Raw genomic sequence first — 15,269 nt, 5'->3', positions numbered from 1 at the left:
AGAATATTGTTGACTTTACTCACTCATGTTGATAAACAAAATGTGAGAAGAATCCTTCATGTGATATTTAACTCAAAAAGATTGAGTGAGTAAGCAAGGGGACTTTTGAACTGAATACATGTGAATTATTCTAGTTTCTTTGCCAAAGTAAGTGATAACAAAATTGTAGATATAAGTCTCATTAATTTCTCTGAAACATTTATACAATTTTCAAACAAATCCAAAGCAATAGCAGAAGCATGTAGAAATTGTACAACTCATACATTTAAACATGTTGAAAAGTTGAAGCAAATGTGTTTGAAACACATCAAAATTGAAATGAAACACATCACATTTAAATGAAACCATCTTGCCATTCTGTTGCAATGTAACCTTTACAACTAATTAATATCAATTAATATTAATTGATTAATTAATTTTTGATTATTGTTTAAATTTTGTGGGATGATTATTATTATTTTTGTTTAAATTTGTGAGTTGTAGCAGTAAATTTAGTAATCTCATAATTATTTTTAAGAATTAATTAAGCACTTATTTTTTACTTAATTGTTTTTAAAAGATAAAGGAAGTACATTGTTATTTCTTTCACTCTCATATAAATTTAAATAAAATTAATTAAGTAATTTTTTAATTAATATTAATTGATTAATTTTTTAATGATCTTTAACAGCAGTCACTTCAAGTAAACTTATATTAATTAATTATTTTTTTTTTTAAACCACCAAAAGTGGATTTAATTAATAAAACTGTTCAATTGAAGCAATACTGTTTAATAATTTTAAAAAATTCTTATACTTAAAGAGATGTAAGGGATCAGTTGAATAAAATGAGACTAAACAGGATCATGTCTGATGAATGTTTTCTTTAGATCTAGCAACATTTATGTTATAAACAAAAAAGATAGTAAATTATTTTTGTTGATTTAAAAATAGTTTCATACACGAATAAATATATTAAAAATATTTATGCATGCAGGTCTGATGGATGACAGGTGGAATGAAGCTAGTCAAAATGATGAAGATAATGCTAGTATAGTTAGTGAACCTCTGTATTATTCTAATACATCCAATGTAAGTAATTTAGTTATTTTTTAATTACATTATTCAAAGTAGCACATGTAATTTTTAATAGATGAAGCAAACTGTAATTATTAATTGTTCAACAATATTCCAACAACAGCAGGTTCTCTACAAAAACAATCTCATAAAAACGTGCTTTTTAAGTAAAATTTAAAAAAGTAGAATTTTTTTTTTTTTGGAACTTTTGCATTATGAATACATATTTGGCCCTTGAATTACAAACAATATTTATTTTAAAACATTTCAGGAACCTAAAAAATACCCCTAACACCTTCTATATCATTAATAGTGGTGTCACAAAAACAGGCAGTATAACAAATTAAATGAAATTAAACTTATTACATCAAAAAGTTATTTTCAAAACACTCCATTGATATGGTAGACATGAAATTCTTACCATATTTAATACCAACAAGCACACACTTTTATTATTGACAAATTACTCCACAACATACCTAACACCACACATAATAAAGGTGAAAGCTGAATTTTTTCTAACACATACCAAATTTTATATTATTAGGTTAACAACTCCAACAGGCAACAATTGTAATAAAGAACTTAATGTAACTAAATGTATGCTATTTAGTTATATTACAAGCCAGCACATTCATTATAAAATAATATGTTTCATTAAATATAACACAAAACCAAAAACAAAAATAGAAACAGAGAATTCATAATACTACCGTACATTAATCAATTCAAATTCAATTCATATCAAATTATCAACTTTTTTAGAAAACAAAAATACTGTACATTATTTAATTGTATTTCTGAAATGTGTAGATTACATGTTATGAAGCAGTTAAACCTTTTCTACAAAGAAATGTTTTTATTGACTTTCAAAGCAGTTCATCAATTTACATCAATACTAAACAATTACTGGAAATACAAGAAATTCAGAGAAATACAAGAAATAATCTAAAAGAACGACATCTCTGTAACTTCTGGCACAGCACAAGAGATCTTTTTGATAAGAGGATCTTTCATAAAGCAAGAGATTTGGTTGACCTGTAAAAGGCACATGTTTAAAATACACATTATGAGAAACTGCTGTTAAACATTTTATTAAGTTTTACACTTTATTGAATTATATATTTTATAACTGTAATAGTTGTGAGTGGTAATTGGAATTATGGAAAACAAAATAATAAAAGAATTTAATTTGTCTATATCACTAATTTATTTCATAAGATTGAGAAATTAAAATTTTTTTTATCAATTAATAACTTATTTACTCTTATTTATTTTAACTGAAAATTGATAGGTTAGATTCTATAGCAAAGAATGGCACACAACTTGTAATTTTATTGGCTACAATAGATCTACAACTTGTAATTCTATTGATTGTAGTAGAATAATTTTTGTAATGATTACATTAGCCCTGGTTAAATGCATCAGCTCTTAATTGATCGTTCACAATATAAAATCCTTTGTTAATCACTAATGTGAACAGTATTGTATTGTTATGTCAGATGATTCTTGCATACCATTCTATTCATAAGTGCAACAGATGAAGGTATTATTAGCATATGATCGAATTATATGACATCATATCCTTCTCTGAATGCCATTGCGTGCATAGGCATACATACAATCAAAGATTTACCATACTTTTACTGTAGGAAAACTGGTTATTTACTAAGTTTAAAAAACTATATTCAATATTTATATATATATATATATATATATATATTTAATATTATATGAAATATAAACCACCGAAACACAGTAATTAGATAAGTTAAACTTACCGTAATATTTTCCAATAATCGATTTTTGTAGGATCCTGAATTTTCAGTTAGTATAGAATTCTAAAATTACATTAAAAAATTATTTTATAATTGTCAATTTCTCAAAATTGATTTCTGTTTTTTCTTTATGTAATTGTGATTTTTGAAATTGCTTTTTTCTGTTTTCTACATATACGTTCATAATAATTTCCAAATTTTTAAACAAAAAACAATTTTGACAAGTTGACAAATTATGAAATGAATATGTTTTAATGTAGTTATAGAATTCAATACCAACTGAAGATGCAGGATCCTGCAAAAATCAATTAATAGAAATTAATATGGTTAGTTTAATCTATTTAATTACTATGTTTTAGTAGTTTATTTTTAATATAATATTAAATTTTTAATAAGATAGTGATCATTATGTTAATAAATTATTTGAATTTTCAAACAGTTGAGTTTTCAATCATGTTTTGAAACTCACTCACGTATTTTCAACATTTAAATGTGATTGAATAAAAAACAAACAGGTTTTTGTATTTTATATTTCTAAAAATCTTTGATGATAATTTGAACAAATATTTTTTTATAATCAGTTAATTAAATTAAATGACAGAATTTTATTCAAATACTATGGTAACAATGCCACGGTAAGAAATGAGTATTACAAAGAATTTAATATTATAATTATTAATCTATGTAAGATTAAATCACTTGTTAGTTGAACAATTAAATATGTCTAAACTTACGATTTAATTAAAAAATATTTTTCTGTGTTCTTGTATAGGAAGGTGTATATTGTCAGAACTGCAAGTTAAGTATGGCAACTGCATCATCAAAAAGACATTATCATTTGAATTCAATGAACAGATTGTAAGTATCTTTAGTGTATTACATAATTTGTTATTATTATTGTTTAAAATAAATAATTTATTTTTTATTTTTTTTTAAATAATAAAAATTTAATTTAAAAAAATTATTGTTTTTTTAAATAATAAAAAATATAGATTAATAAGTAATTCCAAGTTTCCTTGTATGGAGTAAAGCAAGTATTGTGATCGCGAATGAGATCAGACTTCAATGGAAATATCCATTTTGACCATCCCTGAATCCATTTTGACTAGTTTTGGCATGACGTCTGTACGTACATATTTATCTCGCATAACTCAAAATCGATTAACTGTAGAATATTGAAATTTTGGATTTAAGAATGTTGTAACACCTAGTTGCACAACTCCCCTTTTGATTGCAATTGAATTGGACCAAAAGTATCCAAAAAAGCCCAAAAATCCAATTTTTTTTGGATTTTGGACTTTTTCTTAACTGCAGTAATAACCCCCTCATTGAGAGCTTTTCAACGATATTCAATAAGCAGTACTTATTTTCCTTGGTTCCAGAGTTATAGCCAAATGAAATTTCAAGTAATGAAATATTTGGATCTTACAAGGGAAAGGCACATTGGTTCAAATCCAACTATATTTCCTTTTTTCTTTTTTTTAATTTAAATATATTGATTTATTAAATAATTATTAACTTCTGAATGTAAAAAGTTTTACAATAAATGATAATTCAATGTTAACAATAAAAAAAAATATGAAAAAAATCCGAAGTTATTAGTAAAATAAAATTTGATGTGTTTTTCATTTTAAAAACATGTGTGTATGTAATTTAATAGGTATACAAGGAAGTCCACAAGTGGTGTCACATGTGGAAGTCCACTGATATAGTGTTCACATCAGATTTCTTTTGACTATGATGTAGTGTCTTCTTCGGTGTTATTTTAGATGGCTGCTGTTGTTAGCAATGCTTTTCTTAATATTTTTAAGTAGCTTTGTTTATCTAACACAAACAGTGATATAATACACAAATAAAACAAGACTTTATTATTTATTTTGTTCTATTCTTCATTGTGATTTGTTCTATTCTATCTTTTTTTGTTGTTTGTGTGATTCTATAAAAAAAGACATATCAATGTACCAAATTAGGAGATACAATTCAAATTCATTAAACCTTTCAAAATATTTTAAAATAATGTTTGCCCAAATAAAAAAATCTGATGTGGGCAATACATGACTTCTTTGCATGCTTATTAAATTATATTTACACATTTTTTTCAAATGAAAAGTACATAAAATTTTATTTCATTAAAAACTTCTGATATTTTTTTTATTATTGAGTTATTATTCATTGTAAATTTTTTTTAGAATCACAGCTTAATAAATTATTGATTAATCAATATATTTTAATTAAAAAAAAAAAGAAAAGAAGTCGGATATGAACCGATGTGCCTTCCCCTTGTAAGATCAAAATATATCATTAATTAAAATTTTATTTGACTGTAACTCTGGAATCAAAGAAAAAGTACCACTTATGATATATCTTTGAAAAGATCTCAATTGCAGTTAAGAAAAAGTCCAAAATTCAATTTTTTTTATTTTGGGCTTTATTGGACACTTTTGGTTCAGTTGATTGCAATCAAAAAGGGAGGTGCACAACTAGATGTTACAACAGTCCTAAATAAAAAATTTCAACATTCTACAGTTAATCATTTTTGAGTTATGCGAGATACATACATATGTACAGATGTCATGTCGAAACTAGTCAATATGGATTCAGGGATGATCAAAATGTACATTTCCATTGCAATCTGAAAACTGAAATTTTTCACGATCACAATACTTCCTTTACTTCATACAAGGAAGTAAAAATTTCCAGAAATAACATTTCTGATGCCAGGGTGAGAACATTACAGGATTAATCACTGATGATCATTGTGGAAAACATGGGAATTTCTTTTTATTAGTTAAATTTCAATGCAGATTTTAACTTGCAGGTAGAAAATATGTTTTGATTCTCCTCTGGTGACTTCTTCATTCAGTGTACTTTTATTTCTTCAGATATCTACAATAATAAATTTTTAATTCACATTTTTTATTCACTACTACAGATACATTGACACACAGTAAATAATATTTGTGGTATGCCTTGAATGCATAGATATGTAATTTATCATTCACATTTTAGTGCTGAATATAAAATAATTGTATCATCTTTCTTTTCAAATGAGATATCAAATTTTTCAGAATTAAACTAAGAATTTCTTACACTCTGTTTTAAAAATATGCTTTAGATTACATTACTTCTCTTTCATTTTAATTATAGAAAAAAAAGCAAATAAAGTAGTTTCTATCAGTGATATATACTTCAAACTATTACAATATCTCTTCTTTTTTAGATGTTCTGTCATGAAAAATGTAAAGAGTACAAACAAAAATAAAAAATTTAAGTGAAAAAATGAATTAAATTCAAAATATTTCTGTTCACTATAAATTAATAAATATGTATAAATTAATAAAACATTTAATAGAATTACATAAACAAATAACTGAATTTGTTATCTAGTCATAAATTATTACACATAATTCAAAATTATATAATTATATAACTGAAACAAATATAATTATGTATTATGATACTGGATTAAAAATATAACTCAAAAAATATACTTTATATTATCGACCCATCACAGCTTTGCCTATGCTATGTGGTTGTTACTTGCATTTCCCATAGTGGTCAATTTTTCTATTTTATGTATTTTACTCAAGTAACCAGAAGCAGGTGCAGTACGTGAAAAATACCCATATCTATACCTTTATACCCCTTAAAAAATTGGAATTAAAAAAAAACTGAAAATGGTTTTTAAATATTTATCTGAAGAGTATTTGCAAGCCTAAATTTACTGAATATCTCGTTTACTATATAGCTGGGATTGGGAAAATTTATAATCATTATTTAACATTTTTTAACCTTCATTCCCTTTCAAGATCAAATTTCAAAAATCTAGAAATTGGTTTATTGACATGAAGATTACACTCGCCAAACCCAAATTCCTTATTTTTAAATATGTTCAATTGTAAATCTCACAATATCCTGATCAAGCTGCAAACATGCAACAGTACCTATATACATTTTTTTGTTCGAGATGAAATATATCTAAAAACCTTCTCAGTTATACCAAGAAGCATAGGTAAAAATTTGGTTGGAATCAATCAAATAATTTTTTTGTTCATCCTGAACAAACAAAACCCCTCTTCCTGTTTATATAATAGTATAAATTTTTATTTATATTTATTATTTTATTTTTATTTTTTTATGTAATACTTGTTTTATCATTTATTTTATTTTTTATATATATATTTTTTTTAGAAGCAGAAGCATTTCTTTATTGAGGCATCCCGATGGTTCATCTAATCCAAATTTATCAGGATTAGGATTAGACGATGGATGGAAGCAAAAAGATAAACAGGATCCTTTACGATTATCAACTGAACAAGATGATATTGAAGGATTAAATGTGACTGTACCTCCACTACCTCCACTACATTCAACTGTGATGAGTCTTTCAGCTAATTCAGGGTAAAATTTTAATCTTCATTAAATGTTAAAGACATTTGTACAAAATAAGTCAATGTGAATGGAATGAAATATGTTATATACTTAATAACTTTTAACTGAAATAATAAATACAGATTTCATTAATTTTAGTTCAACTTAAATGAATACAAAAATAATTCTTTGTTCATTTTGATTTCTTGAATAAATAGTTAATTTATAGAACAAACTTACCATTTAAAGTTACATAATAGATATGTCACTTTTTGTATGAAAATTAGATTTGAAATCTACTAACTTTAAAATAAATTTTAATATTAGAGAATTGTTGATGTAGCTTAGATAATCTATCATTACCAAGAAAATCATAATTTTCTTAGTACCTATTATTTCAAGTAAGTATGCTTTATGTTCACCCCTCCAAGTTCCTCAGAATAGCTTCAGTATTGTTGATCTTTTGGGATCAAAGGTTTTTTTGTTAATTGAAAGAGATCAATTGCTGTTTATCCAAGGTTAAATTTCTTTTTAAAAATTTTAATTGTCATTAATTCTCATCATTACTGCTTACTTATAAATAAAAAACAGTATGAAGTAATATTGTATTCAACATTGGTTAACTTTGGTGACATAGTTTCTTAAAGATGGCTGTAACTACAGGCATTTTACTCTTAACTCTTACTCTTCAATTGGCAGTATACCATTCCATAGGAGATTTCAGGTACTATAGACAACATCAGGTTATAAGAGATTCAGTTTACAATCTTTACCAGAATCTTCCTTATTATTAATTGAAGTTTTATTAATTCATTTCAAGTGAATTGTATTTGATGCCATAGGAATATACTTTACAGATTTCCCATTTTTTCTTCAGTGCAAAAAAAATTATTTTCTTTATAATTAATGGGATAACTTATTTAATATCCAAAATTTACGTTATTATATGTATCATGACAGAAAAAATTTGTCTTTTAGAACTAGATCTTACAAATCATGGGATAGAAAAAAATGAAATAAATACTTTGGTAATCCTTGTTCTTTTTTGTGTTATTGTTCAGTTATAATTTATTTGTTCCAACTAATTTATCTTAATAAGGTGTATCTTAGAAAAGAGTACAGTTTCTTCAAGTTACACGTACTTAATACAGAATTCATTTGTCTGTACAGCTATTTTTCCGAAAAGCAACTATAGTCTTTACTAACAGATGGCTATTTTCTTTTATCCTTAACAACCATTTTTACATCTCGTTACTAATTGAAACTTTGTTAAACACTATTCCACTACATAAATACCTTTACAGGTAGGTATATCATCTAATAGTGTTATTAAAATGCTTGTATCTTTGAAATAATCTTGTCTTTGTAGAGAACCAGAAAAGTAATATTTAAAAGAAATTTTTAAAACCAACTCTAGAAATAAAAAAAATACATAACCACTTTGGTTTACCAGAGGTAAAAAATAGTTTGCTATTACCATTTAATTTTACCAGAAAATTTTCTGGTAAAAGAGATAAAAAAAGAGTTGCTTTTATTTATATTAAGAAAAATGTATTCTCTGTGCATACATATTAAAAAAAGAATTTTCCTTGTTTCAGGTATAAATATTCAACAATACAGGGTAGAAATACATTCTTAAGACCAATGAATAATCATTCAAGAAATATCCATGATCCTGGAGGTAAAGAAATTTTTAAAATGTATTTTAGTAGTACAATAGTTTATGAGCATTTGAATTTCTTAAAATAATATAATTTCAAGTAGTAAAGAATTTACATAAAATATATTTATTGTTTTTAATTTGATTTATATAGCGATAATATTATTATTTTTTTTAAACAAAGAATGTGTTAAAAGAAATAGTAAATGTTTTGAAATTATTAAACTACTACAGTAAAAATTCACTTTGAAATTAATTAAAACAACAATGAAGTACGACAAAAAGGGAGATGGTGTTGATGATAGTAAGATAAATTCTAAGATAAGAATTTATTGTACCAAAAAAAACTATGAATTTTGTAGCTTGAATAGTAAAATAATCAAGAGAAGGTAAATCATAAAAAGTATCAAGAGTTCGTCAGTACAAGCAATAAATATTTTCCAGCAAAAGTCATACTGCTAAAAAAATGTATTCTTTTAACTGTTTTTTTGTCCTGCAGTCATCTGACTAGTTTGATGCAGCTCTCCAAGAGTCCCTATCTAGTACCAGTTGTATCATTTTGGTATATCCCCTTTATCCTACACCCCTAACAATTTGTTTTACATACTCCAAACACTGCCTGTCTGCATAATTTTTCCCATCTACCTGTCCCTCCAATATTAAAGCAACTATTCCAGGATACCTTAATATTTGACCTATAAGTCTGTCTCTTCCTTTAACTATATTTTTCCAAAAGCTTCTTTCTTCATCAGTTTTCCACAACATGTCTTCATTTGTCACTTTATCCAACCATCTAATTTTTAACATCCTCCTGTAGCACTGCATTTCAAAAACTTCTAATCTTATCTTCTCAGGTACTCCAATCGTCCAAGTTTCACTTCCATATAAAACTATGCTCCAAACATATACTTTCAAAAATCTTTTCCTAACGTTTAAATTAATTTTTGATGTAAACAAATTATATTTCTGACTGGAGGATTGTTTCGCCTGTGCTATTCGGGATTTTATATTGCTCCTGCTTCGTCCATCTTTTGTAATTCTGCTTCCTACATAACAGAATTCTTCTACCTCCATAATCTTTTCTCACCCTATTTTTATATTCAGTGGTCCATCTACATTACTTGTACTACATTTCATTACTTTTGTTTTGTTCTTGTTTATTTCCATGTGGTAGTTCTTGCGTAAGTTAGGACTTCATCCATGCCATTCATTGTTTTTTTGTTAAAAAATATTTTTTATTCTCAGCTAGAATTACTATATCATCAGAAAATCGTAGCACCTTTTTATCTTTTCACCTTGCACTGATACTCCAGATCTAAACTGTTGTTTAACATCATTAACTGCTAGTTCTATGTAAAGATTAAAAGTAATGGTGATTGGGAACATCCTTGTCTGACTCCCTTTTTTATTACTGCTTCTTTCATATGCTCTTCGATTATTATTGGTGCAGTTTGGTTCCTGTAAATGCTAGCAATTGTTTTCTACCTCTTTATTTAAACCTAAATTTTTTAAAATGCTGAAAATTTTATTCCAGTCTACATTATCAAATGCCTTTTCTAAGACTATAAATGCCACGTATGTTGATTTGTTTTTAATCTTCCTTCTACGATTAATCTGAGTACTAAAATTGCTACCCTTGCCCCTATACTTTTCCTAACACTTCTTCTGGTTTTCTCCTAACACTTCTTCCACTCTCCTCTCATTCTGTACTGAATTCTAGTTAAAATTTTTGATGCAAGAGAAGCTAAGCTAATTGTTCTGTATTCTTCACATTTATCTACTCCTGCTTTCTTTGGTATCATGACTATAACACTAAGACTTTTTGAAGTCTGATGGAACTTTCCCTTTTTCATAAGTATTACACACCAGTTTGAGTAATCTATCTATCACTTCCTCACCTGCACTGTGCAGTAATTTTGCAGGTATTCTGTATATCCCAGGAGCCTTTCTCCCATTCAAATCCTTTAATGCTCTCTTAAATTCAGATCTCAGTATTGTACCTCCCTTTTCATCCTCTTTGACTTCCTCTTCTTCCTCTATAACATCAGTTTCTAATTCATTTCCTCCGTATAACTCTTCAATTTCCATCCACCTATCAACCTTTTCTTGTATTATAAATCGGTGTACCATCTTTATTTAAAACATTGTTAGATTTTAACTTATGTACCATAACATTCTCCTTAACTTTCCTGTTATGTCCATCTATTTTACCAATGATTATTTATCTTTCCACTTCTAAACACTTTTCTTTAATCCACTCTTCTTTTGCTAAATTACATTTCCTGTTTGTAGTATTTCTTAATTGTTGATAGGTCCTTTTACCTTCTTCATCTCTAGCATTCTTATACTTTCTCCGCTCATCCTCAGCTGCAATATATCCTCTGATATCCTAGGTTTTCTACCCGTTCTCTTTGTTCCACCTAAATTCTCTTCTGCTAATTTAAGAATTTCCTTTTTAACATACTCTTATTCTTTTCTATATTTTCTACCTTATCTTTTTCTTATCTTTTAACTCTTGCGATGTCTTCCTCAAAAATCTTCTTTACCTCCTCATCCTCAAGCTTATCTAAATTCCACTGATTCATCTGGCACCTTTTCTTCAGTTTTTAAACCCCAATCTACATTTCATTATCACTAAATTATTGTTGCTATCAATGTCTGCTCCTGGATATGCTTTGCAGTCGATGAGTTGATTTCAAAATCCTTGTTTAACCATGATATATTCTATCTGATACCTTGCAGTATCACTCGACTTTTTCCATGTATATATTCCTCTATTATGAATTTTTAAACTGGGTGTTGGCAATTACTCAATTATTCTTTATGTAAAACTCAAAAAGTCAATCCCTTCTTTCATTTCTTTTGGGTAGCCTGTATCCACCCGCAATATTTCCTTCCTTGTCTTTTCCAATGCTTGCATTCCAATCTCTAACTATTATTAAACTTTCATCCCCTTTTATGTGTTTAATTGCTTCGTCAATTTCTTCATATTCACACTCTACCTCATCATCATTATGGGAACTTGTAGGCATATAAACATTAACATTCATTGTTGACATAGGTTTTGATTTCATCCTGATTACAATGATTCTATTGCTACACTTTTTGGAATACTTCACTCTCTTCCCTATCTTCTTGTTCATTACTAAACCTACTCCTCCCTGCCCTTTGTTTGACGCTGAATTAATTATTCTAAAATTACCTGACCAAAGTTGCTTCCCACCGAACCGAACTAATTCCTTTTAACTACCATCTACAGACTGATATTTTTGCTTCAAGATTTCATACATTTGTTTCATTTTGTACTGTAAGAGCGGTGTTTGATATTTACAAATATTTTTAAATTTCTAGAAAATTTTCTTAAAAATAAAAAATGTTAAAAATAGTTAGTTTAATGCTGAATTAAAAATAATTTATATCATTAATGAAAAAAATCAAATTTATTTTTATTATCCAAACAAAGTAAAAGTTATTTTTATTTACAAATTTTATTTTTTAATATTTTACTTGTTAGGTTGTCTTTCATTACCTTTTTTAAAGCTCAATGTGATTTTAATTTTTTTGAAGGCAGTGGAAGTTGATGAAAATTAGTTTCATGAAAAGGGAACCTTACTATTCATCTTTAAGTCATTAATGCCTTTAGATGATTAATTGCTGGAACTACTGCTTACATATTCATCACAGTTTTTCAGCAATCAGTATAATGTACAAAAAATGCAATTAAAATATTTTGTACTAATAAATTTTTTTTATTTCACCATGTAATAGCAATTTATTCTTTCCTTTTGAATTAGGTATTATAACCACAGTAGTTATTATGTAACTTGACATGAGACACCAGTCAATTCTGAACATAACTTTTATAAAAATAACATGAAATCAGTGTCAGACTTACTTCATTAAGTGTAGAATGAGGTGATTTTACCTTCTTCATTGAGTCAAATTTGCTGTTCTACATAAGTATGTCAAACCCAACAAAATCCAAGTGATTTTCAATCTTATAAGAGACATCTTCATCACCAGGGCTGCTGTATAATGAAAATCATAATTTCCAGTGAAGGCAGTTCTGATTGGATATCTCTTGTACATCAGATGGTTTACCTTAGCCATAAAAAAGACTGAAAAGATGAAAAAGAAAAACTATTATATCACTTTGTGTACTAAACAATGTATTATAAAATCATTGCCTCCACTCAGAAGGGAAAAATATCCTTATGGGTACAAATATTAACATAATTTTTGTTACATTCAATGACACCTTTTTAATTTCAATGATATAGTAATTCAAAATCTGTACTGGTATCAATAAACTTAATTCATTACTTATATTAATAATCACACATTATATAGGTCACATAGGAATAGGTAGATATGCTATAGCATGCTTAAAAAAGGAACTTCCACAGAATTTTCATGGATGAATCAGGAGAAACTCTGAAAAATCATGATTAAAAATTCACAATTAATTATAAAATGAAAAATGATGTGATTTAATCCTAGGTTAACAATTAAAAATATAAATATATGAAATAATGTTAAGATACAGGAAAATACAAAATAAAAAACAAAGGATGTTAATGAAAATTATTTGAGCATATCTTGTTGAACAGATGTATAGAAAATGAAGAATCTTTAAAAACGTTTTTATAATATAAGAATTCATCAGCAGAATAATATTTTACCCATAAAAGAAAATCTTCCAATTATATTTTAAATAAATTGATTTTTAAATTAAACAAATGTTTTTAATTATTTGATAAATTATTAAAAATGGCAACCGAATCATGATAGTTAGTCCCTTTTTCATAAGTCGAAGTACTTTTCTTTTTTCCTGTTTAGCCTCCGGGAATTGCTATTCAGGTATTACTTCAGAGGATGAATGAGGATGATATGTATGAGTGTAAATGAAGTGTAGTCTTGTAGTCTCAGTTCGACCATTCCTGAGATGTGTGGTTAATTGAAACTCAACCACCAAAGAAAACTGGTATCCATGATCTAGTATTCAAATCCATATTAAAGTAACTGTCTTTACTAGGACTTGAATGCTGGAACTCTCGACTTCCAAATCAGCTGATTTGGGAAGACACATTCATCACTAGACCAACCTGGTAGGTAAGCCAAAGTACTGAATTGAGTTATTCTAAAGTTGTTGTTACTTGAAACTCTGTTGTATGAATTGATAGAAGTGGATGTTGTTCTTTTCTTTTTCTTTTTATTAAAAAAAAGTAATATTTTTTTTTTTAGTAAAAAGAATATTCTTTTTAGTAAAGATTGCACACTTGTAAATTACACTCAAATATAATTAATGTTTTGAATTTTTTAATGATTGGTTTACATGATTCATATTTATGGACACCAAACAATGGGCTGACAATCATTTTTGTGTCTTATTAAGTTTTTTGACTTTTAGTAAGTGTTACAAGAGAATATATTATTATACTTCAGGCAGGAATATACTGATATAATAAATACTTAATTAAAAAATCTAGTACATTTTATTTTGTGTAAATATTATGTTTAAATTTAAAAGATAATTAAACAGATGTATTTTTCAGGGAGGGTAGATTGGTACTGCAAGAGGTTACAACAAATGCGACAACTTAGATCAGAATTAGCTGCTCATCAAAGACTGCAGCGATTATCATCAAATCCGGCCTCATGGATGTGCAAATGTTAGTATATTTGTCTAATATTCTAGCTATACAATTAAAATTATTTTTATAGAAATAATACTAACTAAAACATAATAAATTTTTAACTGTTTATTGAATCTATCCTGTATATCTAGTTACTTAAAAGGTTTTAAAAAAAAAAAATTCAAATCAAAGTAATCTTTCTAATAAAAATGATTATCACAGATAAACCGGTTTCTGTAAAATTCTAGAGAAAAATATCCTTTTTTCTACATTAAAACAGTTACATGTTAGAAAGGGAAACTTGACTCACTGTCACTGATTTTAAATAGTTTTAGACTACTTTGTCTTATTCATTAGAACCTAGCAATTTTTTAATGATTTAACATCAGAAGTATCAAACAAGCATCATATAGTTTTCTGGATTTCTGTATTTTTTAGGTCTACACAATTTTCCAGAGACAAGAAACAAACAGAAATCTTACTTCCTACATCAACTGAGAAATTAACATACCTGGCTGACAAAGATACATGTTAAATATTAAAATGGACATTTCCTGATACATTTATGAAAAAAATGTATCAAAACCTTATTAGAAAAAAAGAATAAAACAAAACATGTATACGTTAGTTCCCATTGAATTTATCTAATTATTTTATATATTTTTTGTTGATGAAAGTATAATTTAAATGAAAAAAAATTATTGTTACAGTTTCAATGCATGAGAGTTGGTTGCAACGAGATCACCTGTCCTGACAAGGTCAATACATC

The 15,269-nt window shown here is 26.8% G+C and overlaps 1 protein-coding gene across 1 annotated transcript in view; it reads left to right on the top strand.

Moving 5' to 3' along the window:
- LOC142326580 (kinesin-like protein CG14535) overlaps nucleotides 1-15,054 on the top strand; it is a 771,779-nt gene extending 756,725 nt beyond the window's left edge. The window contains exons 13-18 of the mRNA XM_075369160.1: nucleotides 976-1,070; nucleotides 3,606-3,691; nucleotides 7,025-7,234; nucleotides 8,803-8,885; nucleotides 14,420-14,536; nucleotides 14,939-15,054. Of these exons, the coding sequence (XP_075225275.1) occupies nucleotides 976-1,070; nucleotides 3,606-3,691; nucleotides 7,025-7,234; nucleotides 8,803-8,885; nucleotides 14,420-14,536; nucleotides 14,939-15,006 (659 nt within the window). The 3' untranslated portion in view covers nucleotides 15,007-15,054. The remainder of the gene's footprint in view (nucleotides 1-975; nucleotides 1,071-3,605; nucleotides 3,692-7,024; nucleotides 7,235-8,802; nucleotides 8,886-14,419; nucleotides 14,537-14,938) is intronic.
- Nucleotides 15,055-15,269: the final 215 nt, after the last annotated feature.

The sequence above is a fragment of the Lycorma delicatula genome, chromosome 6, assembly GCF_047948215.1.
Source record: "Lycorma delicatula isolate Av1 chromosome 6, ASM4794821v1, whole genome shotgun sequence".
Classification (NCBI taxonomy): domain Eukaryota; kingdom Metazoa; phylum Arthropoda; class Insecta; order Hemiptera; family Fulgoridae; genus Lycorma; species Lycorma delicatula.
The sequence above is the reverse complement of the archived record's forward strand: the minus strand, read 5'-3'. Positions and strand labels throughout refer to the sequence as shown.